Source organism: Embiotoca jacksoni, unplaced genomic scaffold, assembly GCF_022577435.1.
Source record: "Embiotoca jacksoni isolate LCO1_2020_lvr unplaced genomic scaffold, fEmbJac1.0.p SCAF_141, whole genome shotgun sequence".
Lineage (NCBI taxonomy): Eukaryota > Metazoa > Chordata > Actinopteri > Embiotocidae > Embiotoca > Embiotoca jacksoni.
Genome location: NW_027185276.1, coordinates 85,689 through 104,926, shown reverse-complemented (window position 1 = coordinate 104,926; position 19,238 = coordinate 85,689). Strand labels below are relative to the sequence as shown.

At 45.8% G+C, this 19,238-nt stretch overlaps 1 protein-coding gene across 2 annotated transcripts in view; it reads right to left on the bottom strand.

Annotated features, from left to right (window-relative positions):
• The window catches only part of dennd4b (DENN/MADD domain containing 4B), a 38,971-nt gene that overhangs the window by 6,043 nt on the left and 13,690 nt on the right, over positions 1-19,238 (bottom strand). For both annotated transcript variants that reach the window (XM_069148412.1, XM_069148413.1), the window contains exons 2-25: positions 18,748-19,104; positions 15,281-15,536; positions 15,128-15,197; positions 12,406-12,575; positions 11,355-11,596; positions 11,044-11,110; positions 9,370-9,428; positions 8,934-9,078; positions 8,057-8,232; positions 7,125-7,225; positions 6,758-6,973; positions 6,516-6,661; positions 6,267-6,400; positions 5,917-6,031; positions 4,982-5,188; positions 4,548-4,676; positions 4,151-4,295; positions 3,768-3,923; positions 3,421-3,658; positions 1,951-2,281; positions 1,747-1,851; positions 1,492-1,667; positions 1,213-1,369; positions 880-1,119 (exon numbers count right to left, since the gene is read on the bottom strand). In XM_069148412.1, coding sequence (XP_069004513.1) covers positions 880-1,119; positions 1,213-1,369; positions 1,492-1,667; positions 1,747-1,851; positions 1,951-2,281; positions 3,421-3,658; positions 3,768-3,923; positions 4,151-4,295; positions 4,548-4,676; positions 4,982-5,188; positions 5,917-6,031; positions 6,267-6,400; positions 6,516-6,661; positions 6,758-6,973; positions 7,125-7,225; positions 8,057-8,232; positions 8,934-9,078; positions 9,370-9,428; positions 11,044-11,110; positions 11,355-11,596; positions 12,406-12,575; positions 15,128-15,197; positions 15,281-15,536; positions 18,748-19,085 — 4,119 coding nt within the window. In that variant the 5' untranslated portion in view covers positions 19,086-19,104. The remainder of the gene's footprint in view (positions 1-879; positions 1,120-1,212; positions 1,370-1,491; positions 1,668-1,746; positions 1,852-1,950; positions 2,282-3,420; positions 3,659-3,767; positions 3,924-4,150; positions 4,296-4,547; positions 4,677-4,981; positions 5,189-5,916; positions 6,032-6,266; positions 6,401-6,515; positions 6,662-6,757; positions 6,974-7,124; positions 7,226-8,056; positions 8,233-8,933; positions 9,079-9,369; positions 9,429-11,043; positions 11,111-11,354; positions 11,597-12,405; positions 12,576-15,127; positions 15,198-15,280; positions 15,537-18,747; positions 19,105-19,238) is intronic.

The window sequence follows — 19,238 nt, the reverse complement described above, 5'->3', positions numbered from 1 at the left end:
TGAAGATGTTACCTGAGAGAAGGTGTTACCTGAGAGAAGATGTTACCTGAGTGAAGATGTTACCTGAGTGAAGATGTTACCTGAGTGAAGATGTTACCTGAGAGAAGATGTTACCTGAGTGAAGATGTTACCTGAGTGAAGATGTTACCTGAGAGAAGATGTTACCTGAGAGAAGATGTTACCTGAGTGAAGATGTTACCTGAGAGAAGGTGTTACCTGAGAGAAGATGTTACCTGAGTGAAGATGTTACCTGAGTGAAGATGTTACCTGAGTGAAGATGTTACCTGAGAGAAGATGTTACCTGAGTGAAGATGTTACCTGAGAGAAGGTGTTACCTGAGAGAAGATGTTACCTGAGTGAAGATGTTACCTGAGTGAAGATGTTACCTGAGTGAAGATGTTACCTGAGAGAAGATGTTACCTGAGTGAAGATGTTACCTGAGTGAAGATGTTACCTGAGAGAAGGTGTTACCTGAGAGAAGATGTTACCTGAGTGAAGATGTTACCTGAGAGAAGGTGTTACCTGAGAGAAGATGTTACCTGAGTGAAGATGTTACCTGAGTGAAGATGTTACCTGAGTGAAGGTGTTACCTGAGAGAAGGTGTTACCTGAGAGAAGATGTTACCTGAGAGAAGATGTTACCTGAGTGAAGGTGTTACCTGAGTGAAGGTGCTACCTGAGTGAAGGTGTTACCTGAGTGAAGGTGCTACCTGAGAGAAGGTGTTACCTGAGAGAAGGTGCTACCTGAGTGAAGGTGTTACCTGAGTGAAGGTGCTACCTGAGTGAAGATGTTACCTGAGTGAAGGTGTTACCTGAGTGAAGGTGTTACCTGAGTGAAGGTGCTACCTGAGTGAAGATGTTACCTGAGAGAAGGTGTTACCTGAGAGTACTGGCTGACCAGCGCCGACGCCCTGACCAGCTGTAGCAGGTGACTCGGCAGGCCAAGCCGCTGGAAGTACCAGACCAGGTTCCAGAAGATGATGGAGTGGCTGTCCAGGAACTGCGGCTGGGCCAGAACCACGTCGCCCTCGTTCTCCAGCAGACTCTCCAGCTCCTTCCTCAGAACCAGAGGGCTCAGGTAGGCCACCGTCACCTGCGGAGCCCCGCCCACTGACGAACCCTGAGGTAAAAAGGGGGCGGAGTCCATCAGCAAGACAGAAAAAGGGGGGCGGGAAGACGGAAGATGACACGTGAGCCGTGTGAGAGCCGTTACCGTGGTGGTTCTGCTGTTGTCGGAGTAGCTGCTGGTCTCGGAGGCGGAGTCATCGCTCAGCCCGTTACACTGCGACCGCAGTGATGCCTCGTGACCACCAGGGGGCCGCACGGCGCTCTCCACCTCGTCCTCCAGGTTCCAGTTGCCGCGCTCCGCACTGAGAGGACGGGACAGAGGACACATCAGAACTTCTTGTTGTTGAATATTTGCCCCGTAGTGGCCCTCGGCGGTGCTGCACCGAGACTTCGAACATTTTTCTAAACGGTCTGAGGTTCGTACCTGCTGACGGGTCCGAGGTCGCAGATCTCAGCGTTCAGGAAGGGGACGAAGGAGGCGGAGCAGAACGGGCAGGACGAGTTCAGGTTGGAGTCGTCCGACGTCCAGCCGGCCATGATCTCCTCGTCGTACACCAACGAGTTGCAGCTGCGACACAGCGAGCAGCTGGACATCAACACCTGGAGGCACAGAAGACAGCAGGGGTCAGAGGTCACCGCCACACCCACAGACGACCTCCCCTCCCGACGACCCGGTTACCTCCATCCCCGCCGTCTCCTGGTTGGCATCCCAGGACCGGCGCAGAGGATACGCTGGGGTGGGCGTGTCCGTCAAGTCGAGGTCACTTCCTACCGATAGCGAGCTCTGAGGGGAGACAACATGGAGACAGGTGAAGAACACGTGATGAAGAACACGTGATGAAGAACACGTGATAAAGAACACGTGATAAAGAACACACGTCACCTCAGACGTGGCGCTGACCAGCCTCTCTTTGGCTTTCAGCAGAGTTTCGGCCATTTGAGCCTTCCTGGACTGCCTCTGCTCAGATACTCTTCGTACTCCTCCCCCACTCCCCCCTCCTCCTCCTCCTCCTCCTCCTCCTTTTCCTCCTCCTCCTCCTCCCGGCCGCCGGTCGTCCACGCTGGCAGTTCGTCGCACTGACACTCGGTTTCGGGTCGGCGTGAGCAGCTGCTGCAGTTTCCCCGCCAGCCCGCCACGGCTCGGAGACGACACGTTGTTGTAGTTCTCATCTACGACTTTGTTCCTGCCGGACGAGTCTCGAGTCCCCGCAGGTCTGAAGAACAGGTGAGAACAGGGAGAACAGGTGAGATCAGAGAGAACAGGTGATATCAGAGAGAACAGGTGAGAACAGGGAGAACAGGTGAGATCAGAGAGAACAGGTGAGATCAGAGAGAACAGGTGATATCAGAGAGAACAGGTGAGATCAGAGAGAACAGGTGAGATCAGGGAGAACAGGTGAGATCAGAGAGAACAGGTGATATCAGGGAGAACAGGTGAGAACAGGGAGAACAGGTGAGATCAGGGAGAACAGGTGAGATCAGAGAGAACAGGTGAGATCAGGGAGAACAGGTGAGAACAGGGAGAACAGGTGAGATCAGAGAGAACAGGTGAGATCAGAGAGAACAGGTGATATCAGAGAGAACAGGTGAGAACAGGGAGAACAGGTGAGATCAGGGAGAACAGGTGAGATCAGAGAGAACAGGTGAGATCAGGGAGAACAGGTGAGATCAGGGAGAACAGGTGAGAACAGGGAGAACAGGTGAGATCAGAGAGAACACGTGAGATCAGGGAGAACAGGTGAGATCAGGGAGAACAGGTGAGATCAGAGAGAACAGGTGAGAACAGGGAGAACAGGTGAGATCAGAGAGAACACGTGAGATCAGGGAGAACAGGTGAGATCAGAGAGAACAGGTGAGATCAGAGAGAACAGGTGAGATCAGGGAGAACAGGGAGAACAGGTGATATCAGGGAGAACAGGTGAGATCAGAGAGAACAGGTGAGATCAGGGAGAACAGGGAGAACAGGTGATATCAGGGAGAACAGGTGAGATCAGGGAGAACAGGTGAGATCAGGGAGAACAGGTGAGAACAGGGAGAACAGGTGAGATCAGAGAGAACAGGTGAGATCAGGGAGAACAGGTGAGATCAGGGAGAACAGGTGAGATCAGAGAGAACAGGTGATATCAGAGAGAACAGGTGAGATCAGAGAGAACAGGTGAGATCAGGGAGAACAGGTGAGAACAGGGAGAACAGGTGAGATCAGAGAGAACAGGTGAGATCAGGGAGAACAGGTGAGATCAGAGAGAACAGGTGAGATCAGAGAGAACAGGTGAGATCAGGGAGAACAGGTGAGATCAGGGAGAACAGGTATGAAACTCTGAGTCTAGGACCAGAACCTGGTAAGTGGACCAACCTGCCGTCTCTCTCGGCCGGCTGGCAGCTGCAGTCCGGTTCTGAATCCGCCGACTCGGCACACTCCTTGTAGAAGTTGGAGAGGCAGACTTGACTCCGGCGGACCAGAACTCCTCCGGGGGGCGCTGGAGGCGGAGTCGAGGTGTCCCTGCGTCCCAGTGGAGGTTTCCTGGAGACGGTGTCCCCGCAGTCGTTGGTGCCGGCGTTACGGAGGATCGTCTTCCTGCACAGCTTGACATCTGAGACACAGAACAGACAGACGGGTCAGAACATGGTTTACCTCGGAGAACGGATCCGCAACCCGACGCCGGCGCCTGGAAGACGGGGGGGTGGGGGCGTGTCTCTTACTGTCGCTGGGCGTCTTCATGCTGTTCAGACTGTTGCTCTTCACCAGCGGACCAGTCAGAGATTCGTGACTGGAGCTGTCACTCAGACCGCTCCAGCTGGACTGCCGAATCAGAGAGGAGTGGGGGCGTGGCCTCAGGTCAGGTTCCGTCATGGCATCTTTAACATGAAAAAACAGGAACGATCAGCAACACTCGGTTTGTAAAATATTGATAAAAAGATTCAAATCAATCGATCGCACGGCATCATCGATCGGAAACGAATCTGAACTTCACTTCCTGCTTTCCGACCTATCCAAATTAAAGTACCGACTGCAGTGAGACTCCTCCCCCTCCGATCGATGACGCTCAGCTCTGTCTGACATCATTCACTGAAATATTGCTGACCTGCCCGCGACCCCACCGAGCCGCTCTTCTGTCGCTGTCTGATTGGCTGCCTGAACTGGGCCACGGCCAACAGGACGTTCCTCAGCTTGGCCCAGCGGAGACGTCCGCCCTGATTGGTGGACGGCCACTTGCTCTCCAGCACCGCCTGGGGACAGAGGACAAAAATGATCAAGCGACAACCAACAATAACGTCACCTGTCGGAGCCCCGCCCACATCTACAGGAAACCCTACTGCGCCCCGGGCCTGCCAATCAAAGAGCCCCGCCCCAAAACGTAGCCGTGTTTGAGTCTTAATATGTAATTATGAAGCTACGTCCACTTTTATATTCAGTTTATGGTGCAGAGTGACGGTAAGTGTGTGTGTGTGTGTGTGTGTGTGTGTGTGTGTGTGTGTGACCTTGTTGTAGTATCCGTAGGTGATGGTATTCGGGGTGATTCCTGCCTTCTTCATCTCCAGCAGGACTCGAACAGCGAGAACCGGCTGACCGTAGAGACCACAGAGCTGCATCAGGATCCGGTAACACACCTGAAACACACACACACACACACACACACACACACACACACACACACACACACACACAGTTCAACATTTTTGAAAATGAGTTTGTTCTTCGAGATGTCCAGATGTATTTTTAATCGACGGTTAGCCTAGCTTAGCATAAACACTTGAAATGGGTGGAAACTGCTAGCCTGGATCAAAACCAGGTCTGTTTTTTTCTGTTTTTTAGATTTCAGGACGTTAAGAGACAAAAACAGGAAATGAAACAAACAGAACATCATCAACATCTGACAGGTCCAAATGACCTTTGGCCCCCGTGCGCGGCTCACCTCGTCCGGCAGCACCACCTTGCGGTTCTCCATGTGTTTGAGCACATCGTAGGCCGTGTTCAGGGCGCGCACCTTGGCGCTCTCGGCGCGGACGAAGGTGGGCAGGTAGATGAACCAGAGCCCGTAGCAGTGACCCAGCAGGCACTTGGACCACATGTCCGGCACCGCCGAGTACTTCTGGGCCCGCTTCTGGGCCAGCTTGATCTCCTGCACGGGTCACATGACAGGACGTCAAGGGGGAGGGGCTTTCAAACTTTTTATTATCTAGAGGTCATCGTTGGTTTGTGAGCCGGAGGCTTTTTGGAGCCGACCTCTAGTGGCACTCGCTGGTATTGCAGCTGAAGACACTTCTGGATCAGAACCATTTTACAGACCTGAAGCTACGAACTCTTTTAGAAACAGTCTGTTGTCAACACACACACACACACACACACACGGCTGCGTTCATAACATGCTCCTGCAGCGCCCCCTGCTGGGTGGAAGTCTGTATCACAAACTCTCAATTACTGAAAACTTGACAATTTCAAAATATGTGAAATCAAAAGTTTCTCAGAGCTCTCAAATATCTTCCAAACCTCCCATTTTTTTTTACAGCTGAAAGCACATTTAAAAACTATTTTTCACTCTTCATAGTTAGTAATGACATGTTTCATTGAATACTACATTTTTTTATTTGTCCATAAAAAATATGAATTTAAATTCCCGTGTTTTGACGCAGATGACTGACTGAAGTCCTCGTTGTGTTCTACATGTAACTGACTGTTGTTCAGTATTAAACGGCGACAGTCTGCGGCCTCTGAATATTGGATGAGCAGTGAAATATTGATACGGATTCATGAAATTAAAATGAAACACAGGAAGTCTGTTAACGAGGAGAACTGGGTCACAGCGACAATCTCTGGAGCTGAAGGACCCGAACAACACGTCTACGTCACCTGTTTGGTGCGGCGGGGGGCGGGGCTACTGGGGGCGCTGCCTTTGGTCGGGACCCGCAGCTGGTCGTGGGGTCGGTCGAACAGTTCCGGTTTCAACGTGGGGAACGTCTCGTAGCTGGAAGATTAAAACAGGCAGTCAAGTTTTAAAGCTGCATCAATAAAATGATTGTTAGCATAGTTAGCTGCTTGCTAGCTCACAGACCGTTTTAAACACTGAGCGTTCTGATTGTTTCTCTGCTGAAGATTTAAATTGTTAAAACAGGCAGTCTCACGTCAGGCTTTGAAACCTGAGTGACGACAGTGGGACAAGGAGGGTAAAAGTGTACCTTTAAGGGGCGGAGCTCTCGTACCTGTAGGGGGCGGGGCTCTCGGACCCGTCGGATTCCTGCGGTTCTTCGGGAGGCATGATGAAGACGGTGTGTTCTCCGCTGTGAGTCTCGTCCAGGTCGATCAGCCGCACGTCCTCCGGCTTCTCTACGTCCACCTGCTCACCGCAACAACAACAACATCAATGACATCAACAACAACAACAACAATACCACAGGTGAGACGTTCATCATGTGACCCGCTGGCGGGACTGAAGAAGAAACGGCTCCAACCTTCTGGACACACTCGTCGAAGAACTCGAGGCAGGCGTGGCGGTCGCTGACGAAGGAGCATTCCTCGATGAACTGCGTGAACATCTGCGTTCTCGTCAGCTGGCCGTAGAGTTTCTGCTGCGTTCGGTCGCGAGACTTCAGGAAGCCTTCGGGAGGAAGAGACATTAGAAATAAACATACAAAAGGACGACATGGCGGAGTAAAAACCAGGACAGCTTCCTGTCCGTCTGCGAGCGGCGCACCCTGCAGGTTGAAGAGCGAGCTGCAGTCGGTAGTGGTGTCGGACGGCGCCGTGGTGATGGGCAGCAGGAAGGTCCGGTATCCTCGCAGCAGGCAGCTCATGAAGCGCAGGAAGGCCTCCTGGATCTCCAGCTCCAGCTGCTTCTGGCGCCGGTAGATCTGGTCGTAGTCGGTCAGCAGGAACTCCAGCGTCGCCTCCTCCTGGACGGGGGTGCAAACTGCAGCCGCGAGAGGCGAGTCAGGCACCGAAAATATTCAAGTCTTGTACTTTCAATTTCATCCGAATTCATCCTTTAACTACATCAAAAAAATTTGGTATGTTGTATTTTTCACGCCGTTTCCTTTTCCGTTTCCGGGGGCAACACTCACTCTTCTCCAGGGTCTTGTGGAGGTTGGTGAGCGAGTTGAACAGAGTCTTGCCATGCTTCCTGGGTAACGATCGCCATGACAACGGCTTCTTATCCTCCGATCTGAGACATTGAAAAAGGGGAAAACCGTGACGGTGACGAACACTATATAGGTCAAAGGTCAAAATTTCAGCAAACATTTGAAACAGTTAAGCAGCAGAGATTTTAACCAATTAAAATAAACAAGTTCTTTTTAGAGCTGCAACTCGTTAGTTGATTGATCGTCCAACAAGTAACACTTTACAACAAGGGTTCATTAATTAATTCTATAATAAGCATTAACTAACAGTTAATTAATGTGTAACTAACGTCTATATAGTCATTTATTATTGATGTTCCTGTTCACTTATTAAGTATAAATTTATGCATTATTTTTAAAGATGCTGTTGACAGTCGTAGAAAAAGTAATACAAAATAACAACCAGGTAATTAATACAAAAATAAACATTAACTAACCGGTATCTAATGTCTCTTTTTAACATGTATTCAGGGTTTACAAAGGTTTTAATTAATATCTAAATATGTGGTTGATAAATATCAATTAACATGTCATGAAGTTCACAAAGCAATTTCATCAGGAGGAACCGTTAATTGATGCCTATTACTGTTAATTAACTGTTAATTAATGCTTAATATGATGCTTATTACTACAAAAAGCATCTTTATAATCTATTAAATAATGCATAAATCAATTCCTTAGTGAACACCATTTATAAATGCTTGTATACTTTAATTACCTGCCAATTAACATTAGTTAATGCTTATTACTGCATTAATTAACAGTTAATTAACGTACACTTATCGTAAAGTGTTGTAACGCTGATAAACATAATTTTGTTTTGGTTTCCTGGTTTCAGTGAATGAGTGAGGAGGTCAGTGTGCTGATGGACCCACTGGAAGATGGTGTTGGTGTCCAGGTCGACGCACACCACATCGGTCGGGGGGTCGTACAGGTCGAAGTAGCTGGAGTGGACGCCAACGATGAACGGCATCGGCGCCAGCAGCACGTCGGCCATCTGCAGCGGACACAGAGGGATGTAGGGGCAGAGCCAGCGCAGCGGGAAGCTCATCTGCAGAGACAAGACACGGGGGTCAGGGGTCAGAGACAGGACACGGGGGTCAGGGGTCAGAGACAGGACACGGGGGTCAGGGGTCAGAGACAGGACACGGGGGTCAGGGGTCAGAGACAGGACACGGGGGTCAGGGGTCAGGAGAATTCCGTACACGGCGAAGAACAGGCAAATTTCATGTGTAAAATATTTACCAACTAATATTCAGATCATTGTCATGTGATGTTTTTATGTGTAATCGCTGTTATCTGTTATAAAATGAAATGAAAGGGAAAAAAATTCCTTTCATTTCATTTTATCTGTTTCAAATGTTGTAATGCCTGAATATAAATATCTATAAATAATTATAAATATATATAAATAAAGCTTTTATTCTATTTATTCAGATTTTCTTCTGAACCAGAATTTTTATTTTATTTGTTTTAACCGTCTTGTTTATTTGCTTATTATTTTTTAAATTTGCCTCGATGTCTTTAAATACAACAGCAACTAACTTTAATTTTTTATTAAAGAGTAACCAACAAAATATTAAAAAAAACTAAAGACCAAGAAAAGTCACGTTTGGAGCGCGCGCATGTGTGTGTGTGTGTGTGTGTGTGTGTGTGTGTGTGTGTGTGCGCGTGCGTGTGTGTGTGTGCGTGTGTGTGCGTGTGTGTGCGTGTGTGTGTGTGTGTGTGTGTGTGTGTGCGTGCGTGTCGTACGGAGACAAGCGCCTCGCTGACGGACGTCAGGACGTCGGGTCTCAGCGAGTGCAGCAGCAGTTTGTGTTCTGTGAGGACGGCCAGCAGCAGCGTGCAGGCGTTCTCCGGGCCGAGGTTCTGGAGCAGCTTCAGGAAGCTCGCACCGCTGTAACACACACACACACACACACACACACACACACACACACACACACACACACACACACTTCGACATTTTAGAAAACGTGTTCTTTAAGACGTTCGGATGTCTTTTGCTGCAGTCCGGAGGCGGTTAGCGTAGCTTAGCACAAAGACTGGAAACAGGGGGAAACTGCTAGCGGTGGATCAAAAACCAGCTCTGTCCAACCACTTCTACGTGTTGTGCAGTTGGTGTGTGTGTGTGTGAGTTTGTGATGCTGTTGCCGTGACGAGGGGTGTGTCTGAACAGTGAACTGACCTGAGGGGGAGGGGGGAGGAGACCGGCTGGCAGAGCAGCAGGTTGTCGTACGGAGAGAGCTGCAAGACACACACAGTCAGGTTTTCATCACTTCAGGGGACGTTAAGCCTTCATACTTCTGATGCTGCTTCACATCACGAGAGAAAACCCAGTTCGAGTGAAACGAGACCGTCTGCCAGACGTGTTAAAAACGACAGGTTTCACCACAGTAGTTTTCAGACCAGCAGGAGGCCTGTTGGAGCCTCGTCTTCCTCACTCTGGTGTTTCCTGTCTGACTCTTCAGCTGAGCCTCCGATGACGGCAGAAATACAGAAATGAAAAAACATCTTTAAAACATCATACACAGGGTTCCCACTCAGGGTCAAAGGTCAGAGGTCAAACTGATAAAAAGTAGAATTTAATGACCATTAACGAAAAACAGACAAAATCCAGCCACATGATTTTTATTCCCTGCAGTTTGTGAGCTTTATTTACTCGTTCAGAGGTTTTCAGGAAAAAAAAAAAAAATTCTAATTTTTAAACCAAAAACTGATGAAAATAATTATTTTTAAAATTCCAGGATATTTCAGGACCAGTGGGAAGCCTGCATATAAACACTGCATAAAATAATTACAGTTTAATTACCTTTGACAGCAGACTGATTGGAGAAATCTGTGCTCATTGAAATTTTCTTGAAATTTTTCTAAATTATGAAAAAAATTTCTTTCTTTTTTTAATGTCTTTCTGCAGCAGCTGATTTTAGATTCTGATTTTTTTTTATTCCTCTTTTTTAAGGTTAATAATTTATAATCATGAATCCAGTCATGTGATTTTTTTTAAATATAATTGTTAGTGTCAACAAATGGAGGCTTTTAGAAACAAGATGTAATCAAAATAATATAAAATACAAAACAAAACTAACTTATAAACTTTAAGTTGCAGCTGCTCTCATGTATTTATTTCTTGTTAATTAGATATTTGTTTGTTGTGTAAACACACAGCAGGGGGCGCTGCAGGAAGACGTTAAAGAAAACACTAATTTACCACCTTCATGCAACTCAATCAAGTAAAACTACATTAGCATGAATTAAAGGATTAAACTAGGAAACGTGGAGCGATCAATAAATAAAGGGATTGATTCTGAGTGGGCGGAGTTACCCGGTTTATTCTGCCACCTGGTGGCCGCCTACTTCCTGTTGGAGGAGGAAGTGAAGGATGAAAGTCAGAGGTGAGACTTTTAATTACTGTTGTCAGGATGTTAAATTATTAATGTTCTTTAAGTTCAATAATTTACATCATCGTAAATGTGATGAATAAAAAACAAATGATTGGATCAGCCGGAGGGACGCTGCTGGAAACTGGTTGTTTCAGGGTTAACTGGTCCCGAACATTAATACGAATCAGTTTTTATTTAGTGACTGTTCAAATAAAATAAGTTTGATTTTGTGGCACCTTTTCAAAAAAAATTATAATCTTTGTAATTTGTAGAGTTTTAACTGATTCTATCACAGTAAAGTTGCAGGAATCAGCAAAAAATTGTAGGTCAAGGGAAATTTTCAAACATTTTTTTGACCAACTGTCAGAAATTGTGAACTCCCGGTTCCATAGCAACGCAGCGTAACTCTAAACAATCCCAACACAACCAATCACAGGATGGCGTCCCTCCCGCTGATCCATTCCAGCACCGGCCCATACCTGAACGAGGATGCGAGGACGCTGCGGGGAAGGAAACGGGACGTTGTGCATGAAGCTGGAGACATGTCTGCAGAGACACACAAACAGGAAGACATCTAGTCAATCAATCGATCAATCAATCAATCAATCGTCAATACGTCATTTAAAGCAGTGAATATTCAATAGTTCTGCTGCAGGATGTATTTTTATCAGCTGTAAACATCTAAAATCTCCCTGAAACAAACATCCAGATGTCAGTGCAGAAGTCCCTTTAGAAAAAGCTGGTTTTAAAAGCAGACACAGAGACACGGGTAAAACCAGGAGTGACGGACTTCTCCAGCGGCAGGACTTGCGGCCCGGAGATGGAATATCTGTAGACGAAGGTGAGGAACTTCTGGAAGACGGTGAAGAAGGGCCAGTGGGACAGAACGCAGATGCTCTTCTTGGCCTGGAGGCTGCGGTTGGTGATCGGCCGCCGGTCGACCACGCTGAGCAGACCGAGCCGAACGCTCTGCCGCTCCGACAGCAGCTCGCGGGGGAACGACTCGTAGAACTGGATCGCTGCGCCGTAGACCTGCAGGAGGAACGGCAGCTTGAGATCCACCCGAGGTTCAAAACAAAGCGTCGGATTCACTCCGAGGGAGATTTTCAGAAGCGTTTCCCTGATTTCTGTGATTCTAAACATCGTTTCTTTTTTGTCCTTTTTTTTGTATTTCTTGTCGTCTTTTCCTACTTTGTGCTGCAGACACAGTTCATAAAGCTTTCTGTGTTTCAGTCATTAAAAACAGGTTAAAAATGAAGCTCATGTTGCAGCCTGCAGAGTAGTTTTTATTATAAATCTTAGAATCTTTGTGGTGAGCATCAAATTAACGTTTGGTTGTTGTTTTTTTTATCTACTGAAGCTTTTTTGGAAAATTTTTGCACAGACATAGAAACAATAATGTTACAAATAAATTATGTGAATCTGCATATTTTCAATTGAAAAGCGTAAAATGAGTTTTCCCGCACAAACCCTGCAGGGCAACATTCTACTTCCTGTTTCCTGTCGGAGGTTAAACCTGCTCACAGGAAAAGTTTCAGTGCAATATTTTCCAAAATACAAAATAATAAATAAATGTTGAAATGTAAGCTTCAGTAATGATTAACTGGAGAGAAGAAAAAAAAGAAAAGAAAATATTGGATCATTGAATGAATATTTTTGAAAATATTTCTTTGTTGGAGCTGAAATGTGATGAATACACAGATTTTAGTCGGAAATCATAAGTCAACTAAAGATTTAACATTTAAGGATGCATCAGTTTGTTTTATTATATATTTTTATATGAAGAATATTTGTAAACAATAACAAAATGTTTGTTGCGTGTGTGTTGTAGCCCCGCCCACCTTGTCCCCGCAGGCGGAGGTGAGGACGAAGGTGGAGAAGACGGGCAGCTGGTACTTAGTGTTGAGCGGCCAGCTCTCCACGGTGACGCCCATCGGCAGGCAGAACACTGGAACCGACTCGGGCAGCGGGAACGCCTCCAAGTCGACCTCCGGGTAGCGGCTGATCAGACCTGCAGCGACACGGAGAGGGACAAATATACAATGTATACATGTAACATATATATGTAACGTATATATGTAATGTACATATATGAAACATGAAACATATATATGTAATGTATATATACACAACGTATATATGTAACGTATATATGAAACATATATACAATGTATATATATATATGAAACACATACAATGTATATATACAACGTATATATGCAACATATATATGTAACATATATAACGTATATATACAATGTATATACAGTGGGTACGGAAAGTATTCAGACCCCTTTAAATTTTTCACTCTTTGTTTCATTGCAGCCATTTGCTAAAATCAAAAAAGTTCATTTTATTTCTCATTAATGTACACTCAGCACCCCATCTTGACAGAAAAAAACAGAAATGTAGAAATTTGTGCAAATTTATTAAAAAAGAAAAACTGAACTATCACATGGTCATAAGTATTCAGACCCTTTGCTGTGACACTCATATTTAACTCACATGCTGTCCATTTCTTCTGATCCTCCTTGAGATGGTTCTACTCCTTCATTGGAGTCCAGCTGTGTTTAATTAAACTGATTGGACTTGATTAGGAAAGGCACACACCTGTCTATATAAGACCTTACAGCTCACAGTGCATGTCAGAGCAAATGAGAATCATGAGGTCGAAGGAACTGTCCAAGGAGCTCAGAGACAGAATTGTGGCATGAGAAATAAGATTCTCTGGTCTGATGAGACCAAGATTGAACTTTTTGGCGTTAATTGTAAGCGGTATGTGTGGAGAAAACCAGGCACTGCTCATCACCTGCCCAATACAATCCCAACAGTGAAACATGGTGGTGGCAGCATCATGCTATGGGGGTGTTTTTCAGCTGCAGGGACAGGACGACCGGTTGCAATTGAAGGAAAGATGAATGCGGCCAAGTACAGAGATATCCTGGAAGAAAACCTCTTCCAGAGTGCTCTGGACCTCAGACTGGGCCGAAGGTTCACCTTCCAACAAGACAATGACCCTAAGCACACAGCTAAAATAACAAAGGAGTGGCTTCGGAACAACTCTGTGACCATTCTTGACTGGCCCAGCCAGAGCCCTGACCTAAACCCAATTGAGCATCTCTGGAGAGACCTGAAAATGGCTGTCCACCAACGTTCACCATCCAACCTGACGGAACTGGAGAGGATCTGCAAGGAAGAATGGCAGAGGATCCCCAAATCCAGGTGTGAAAAGCTTGTTGCATCATTCCCAAGAAGACTCATGGCTGTACGAGCTCAAAAGGGTGCTTCTACTCAATACTGAGCAAAGGGTCTGAATACTTATGACCATGTGATATTTCAGTTTTTCTTTTTTAATAAATTTGCACAAATTTCTACATTTCTGTTTTTTTCTGTCAAGATGGGGTGCTGAGTGTACATTAATGAGAAATAAAATGAACTTTTTTGATTTTAGCAAATGGCTGCAATGAAACAAAGAGTGAAAAATTGAAAGGGGTCTGAATACTTTCCGTACCCACTGTATATGAAACACATAACGTATATATACAACATATATATAACATGTAACATATATATATGAAACATGTAACGTATATATACAACGTACATATGTAACATATATGTAACGTATATACGTAATGTATATATGTAACGTATATATACAACGTATATACACAACGTATATATGTAACATATATATAATGTATATATACAATGTGCATATATAACGTACATATGCAACGTATATACACAACGTATAAATACAATGTGTATATATAACATATACAACGTATATACACAACGTATATATGTAACGCATATATGTAACGTATATATACAACGTATATATGTGACGTATATATGTAACGTATATATACAACGTATATATGTAACGTATATATGCAACCTATATACACAACGTATATATGTAACATATATGTAACGTATGTATGTAACGTATATATATACAACGTATATACACAACGTATATATGTAACGTATATACACAACGTATATATGTAGCGTATATACACAACGTATATATGTAGCGTATATATGTAACATTTTATACAACGTATATACACAACGTATATATGTAACGTATAGATACAACGCATATATGTAACGTATATATGCAACCTATATACACAACGTATATATGTAACATATATAAGTAACGTATATATATATACAACGTATATACACAACGTATATATGTAACGTATAGATACAACGCATATATGTAACGTATATATGCAACCTATATACACGTATATATGTTACATATATGTAACGTATATATGTAACGTATATATATATACAACGTATATACACAACGTATATATGTAACGTATATACACAACGTATATATGTAGCGTATATATGTAACGTTTTATACAACGTATATACACAACGTATATATACAATGTATATATGTAACGTTTTATACAACGTATATATGTAACGTATATACACAACGTATATATGTAACGTATATCTACAACGTATATATGTAACGTATGTATACATAACCTATATTGAGTGTGAGCGGAGTCATATACTCACTGGCTTCGTAGACCAGCGCGTTGGCTTTGGCCACGGCTCTCTTGTAGCACAGGTACAGCGCCGGACCCCACTGCAGACAAACACGGGAAGAAACACGTGAGCACACAGGTCCGTTCGTTTCCACCCTGCAGGACTCCGTCCGTCGGTACTCACCATGCCAGTGTTCAGGTTCTTGTCGACCCGAGAGAAGGTGTGCGGCGCCACCTCGCCCTTGCTGGGCAGCAGCAGGGCGATGTCGGTGACACCCAGCGTGTGGAGGCCCTGCGAGTCCAGAGCCTGCCGGTACGTCACGAAGACCCGGTGGGCCGTCGGTGCGCCGCCCGAGCTCAGGCTGGCCGAGCGGCTGTACGGAGTCGTCTCGATGATGCACCAGCCGTGTTTCAGCTGGTCCTTTCCCTCATACAGAACCCTGCAGGTACAGAACCACAACGGAGGTCATCGGACCAGAACCAGACCACAGCAGAGGTCACCGCAAGGCACTGAACCGGAGAAGGCGGCGACAGTTCTGGATCATTCAAAGATTCAGATCTCCGGGCCCTCAGGCAGCACTGCAGTAAAAACAGACACAATTCTGGAGTGGAAATGACTGCATGGGCTCAAAGAGACTTCCACAAATGCAGGTTAAAACTACTTCTGATCTCTGCACAGATAATAAGCTGGATGGTCCCTCTCCTCTTTAACCTGGAGGATGCAGCGTCCATGATTTCCAAACAGAATCTCAGATTGTGATCCATCAGACCTCAGGACAGTTTTCCACTTCACCTCAGTCCATCTTCAATGATCTCGGTCCAGAGAAGGCGGCGGTGTTTCTGGATCATGTTTCTATCTGGTTTCTTCTTTGGAGAGTTTTAACATCATTTGTGGACGCAGCGATGAACTGTGTTCACAGACGATGGTTTTCACAAGTGTTCCTGAGCCCATGCAGTGATTTCCACTCCAGAATAGTGTGTTTTTAATGCAGTGCTGCCTGAGGGCCCGAAGATCACCACCATCCAATATTGGTTTCCAGCCTTGTCCCTTGTGTTCAGAGATTTCTCCAGATTCTCTGAATCTTTTAATGATATTATGAACCGTAGACGATGAAATCCACTAATTCTTTGTAGTTTTACGTTGAGGAACATTATTCTTAGATTGTTGAACTATTTTCCAACACAGTCTTTCAGAGTGGTGAACCTCTCCCCATCTTCACTGCTGAGAGACTCCGCCTCTCTGAAATCATCTTTTTTTTTATACCCAATCATGTTACTAATCTGTTGCCATGGTAACTTCAGTAGTTGTCAGATGTTCCACCAGGTGTTTTTTCTAGCGTTACACAACGTTTCCATCTTTTGTTGATCCTGTCACGTTTTAGAGACGTGTTGCTGCCATCAAATTTAAAATGAGTAGATATTTTTTGTATCTTTGAACTATTTTCAATTAAATATGAGTATATTCAATATACAAATCATCACATTCTGTTTTTATTTACATTTTCAGAATCTCATTTGATTGCGAGTCTTTAAATTGCTTCAGAGGATTGAACGGTTCTTCTGCTGGAACGTGAGCCTCCTGTTTGATTGAATCCTCTAACGAGGATCTCTGAGATCAGCTGGTGATGAGGCTGATTCTCCTGATGGGATTGAAGTCATGTCGTGTACCCGCCTGCAGCCCCACAGATTTAAACAGACAAAGGACATCATCTGATGTCCGGCGTAAGAGGATTCCCCTCGTTATCCCCCGTCAGGAGCAATGAAACGGCTGAACGTGAAGGGAACAATGGGATGTGTGTGGCGTTGATGAGAGTCCGCTGCATTACACAATCCTCTCTGTTACATAAGATTTAATGGGAACCGCATGAGATAAAAACTCTGCAGCTCAGAGATGATTTCAGAATAATTCACAGCTGTTCACGCCGAGCCGGCACCACAGAGGAAGAAGACGGCCGAAGGACACGACTGTCTGTAAACCAGAGGACGAGCCAAGTTTAACAGCCGACGCCTGGTTCTCAGAGCGTCGCATCATCAGCGTAGAGTTGGACCCTAACCCAGACTAACACCAGACTAACACCAGGCTAACACCAGACTAACACCAGACTAACACCAGGCTAACACCAGACTAACACCAGACTAACACCAGGCTAACACCAGACTAACACCAGGCTAACACCAGGTTAACACCAGACTAACACCAGGTTAACACCAGACTAACACCAGGCTAACACCAGACTAACACCAGGCTAACACCAGACTAACACCAGACTAACACCAGACTAACACCAGGCTAACACCAGACTAACACCAGGCTAACACCAGACTAACACCAGACTAACACCAGATTAACACCAGACTAACACCAGATTAACACCAGACTAACACCAGGTTAACACCAGACTAGCACCAGATTAACACCAGACTAACACCAGACTAACACCAGGCTAACACCAGGTTAACACCGGACTAACACCAGGCTAACACCAGGTTAACACCAGACTAACACCAGGTTAACACCAGACTAGCACCAGATTAACACCAGACTAACACCAGACTAACACCAGGCTAACACCAGGTTAACACCAGACTAACACCAGGTTAACACCAGACTAACACCAGACTAACACCAGGCTAACACCAGACTAACACCAGGCTAACACCAGACTAACACCAGACTAACACCAGGCTAACACCAGGCTAACACCAGACTAACACCAGGCTAACACCAGGCTAACACCAGACTAACACCAGACTAACACCAGATTAACACCAGACTAACACCAGGCTAACACCAGACTAACACCAGGCTAACACCAGACTAACACCAGGCTAACACCAGACTAACACCAGACTAACACCAGATTAACACCAGACTAACACCAGGCTAACACCAGACTAACACCAGGCTAACACCAGACTAACACCAGACTAACACCAGGCTAACACCAGACTAGCACCAGATTAACACCAGACTAACACCAGACTAACACCAGATTAACACCAGACTAACACCAGATTAACACCAGACTAACACCAGACTAACACCAGGCTAACACCAGGCTAACACCAGACTAACACCAGACTAACACCAGGCTAACACCAGGCTAACACCAGGCTAACACCAGACTAACACCAGACTAACACCAGGCTAACACCAGACTAACACCAGATTAACACCAGGCTAACACCAGGCTAACACCAGGCTAACACCAGGCTAACACCAGATTAACACCAGACTAACACCAGGCTAACACCAGGCTAACACCAGACTAACACCAGGCTAACACCAGACTAACACCAGATTAACACCAGACTAACACCAGGCTAACACCAGGCTAACACCAGGCTAACACCAGACTAACACCAGTCCACAACAAGGCTAAATCCAGTAAAAAAACAGTTCCAAAAAACAAGTCTTTAAACTGGTCTAAAACCAAGTCCGAAACTAGTCACCGAGTCTATAACTACGACCAAAGACCAGTCTGGAACCCGTTTAAACCAGTCTGAAACCAGGCTAAAAGTATTCTAAAAAACAAAAAGTCCTTGTGAAGAAGTTGCGGTTTAAGCTTGTTCTGCGTGCAGCCCGTAGGACTGCAGCAACAGCTGCAGACTCGGAGGATGAAAGAGGAAGCGAGGAGGGCGGAGCCTCACCCCAGGTCCAGGACGGGCGGTTTGTCGCGTCCTCGGCGGTAGCACAGGTACAGGTGCGGGTTGTTGATGAGGCCGGCGCTCAGCTCGGCCGAGTGTCCGCCCAGCGTCTTCTCGATGCAGGTGAAGCCCTCGGGCACCTCCTCGCCGAGGCCGCGGGCGATCACCACCAGGTCCGTCACCGGCTCCACCGCCCGGCCCGACGAGGAGGACGAGGGCGACGTGGAGGACGAGGACATGGACGTCTTTCCATCCTCGTCCAGGGGCCTCCAGGGCCCCGCAGGGTCCAGACCTGCCACTACAAAGTAGTCCACCAGCTGAGGACATTTCTCCTCTGTCATGCCTCCGGTCTGTCCTCCACTGTTAGAGACAAACACACAAACACACACATTTAAACACACACATTTACATCATTTACATCCATCAACCCTTTGAAGTTTTATTTCACACTGCAGATACAGAAAATCTCTTTCACACGAACTTGTTTCCTTCTT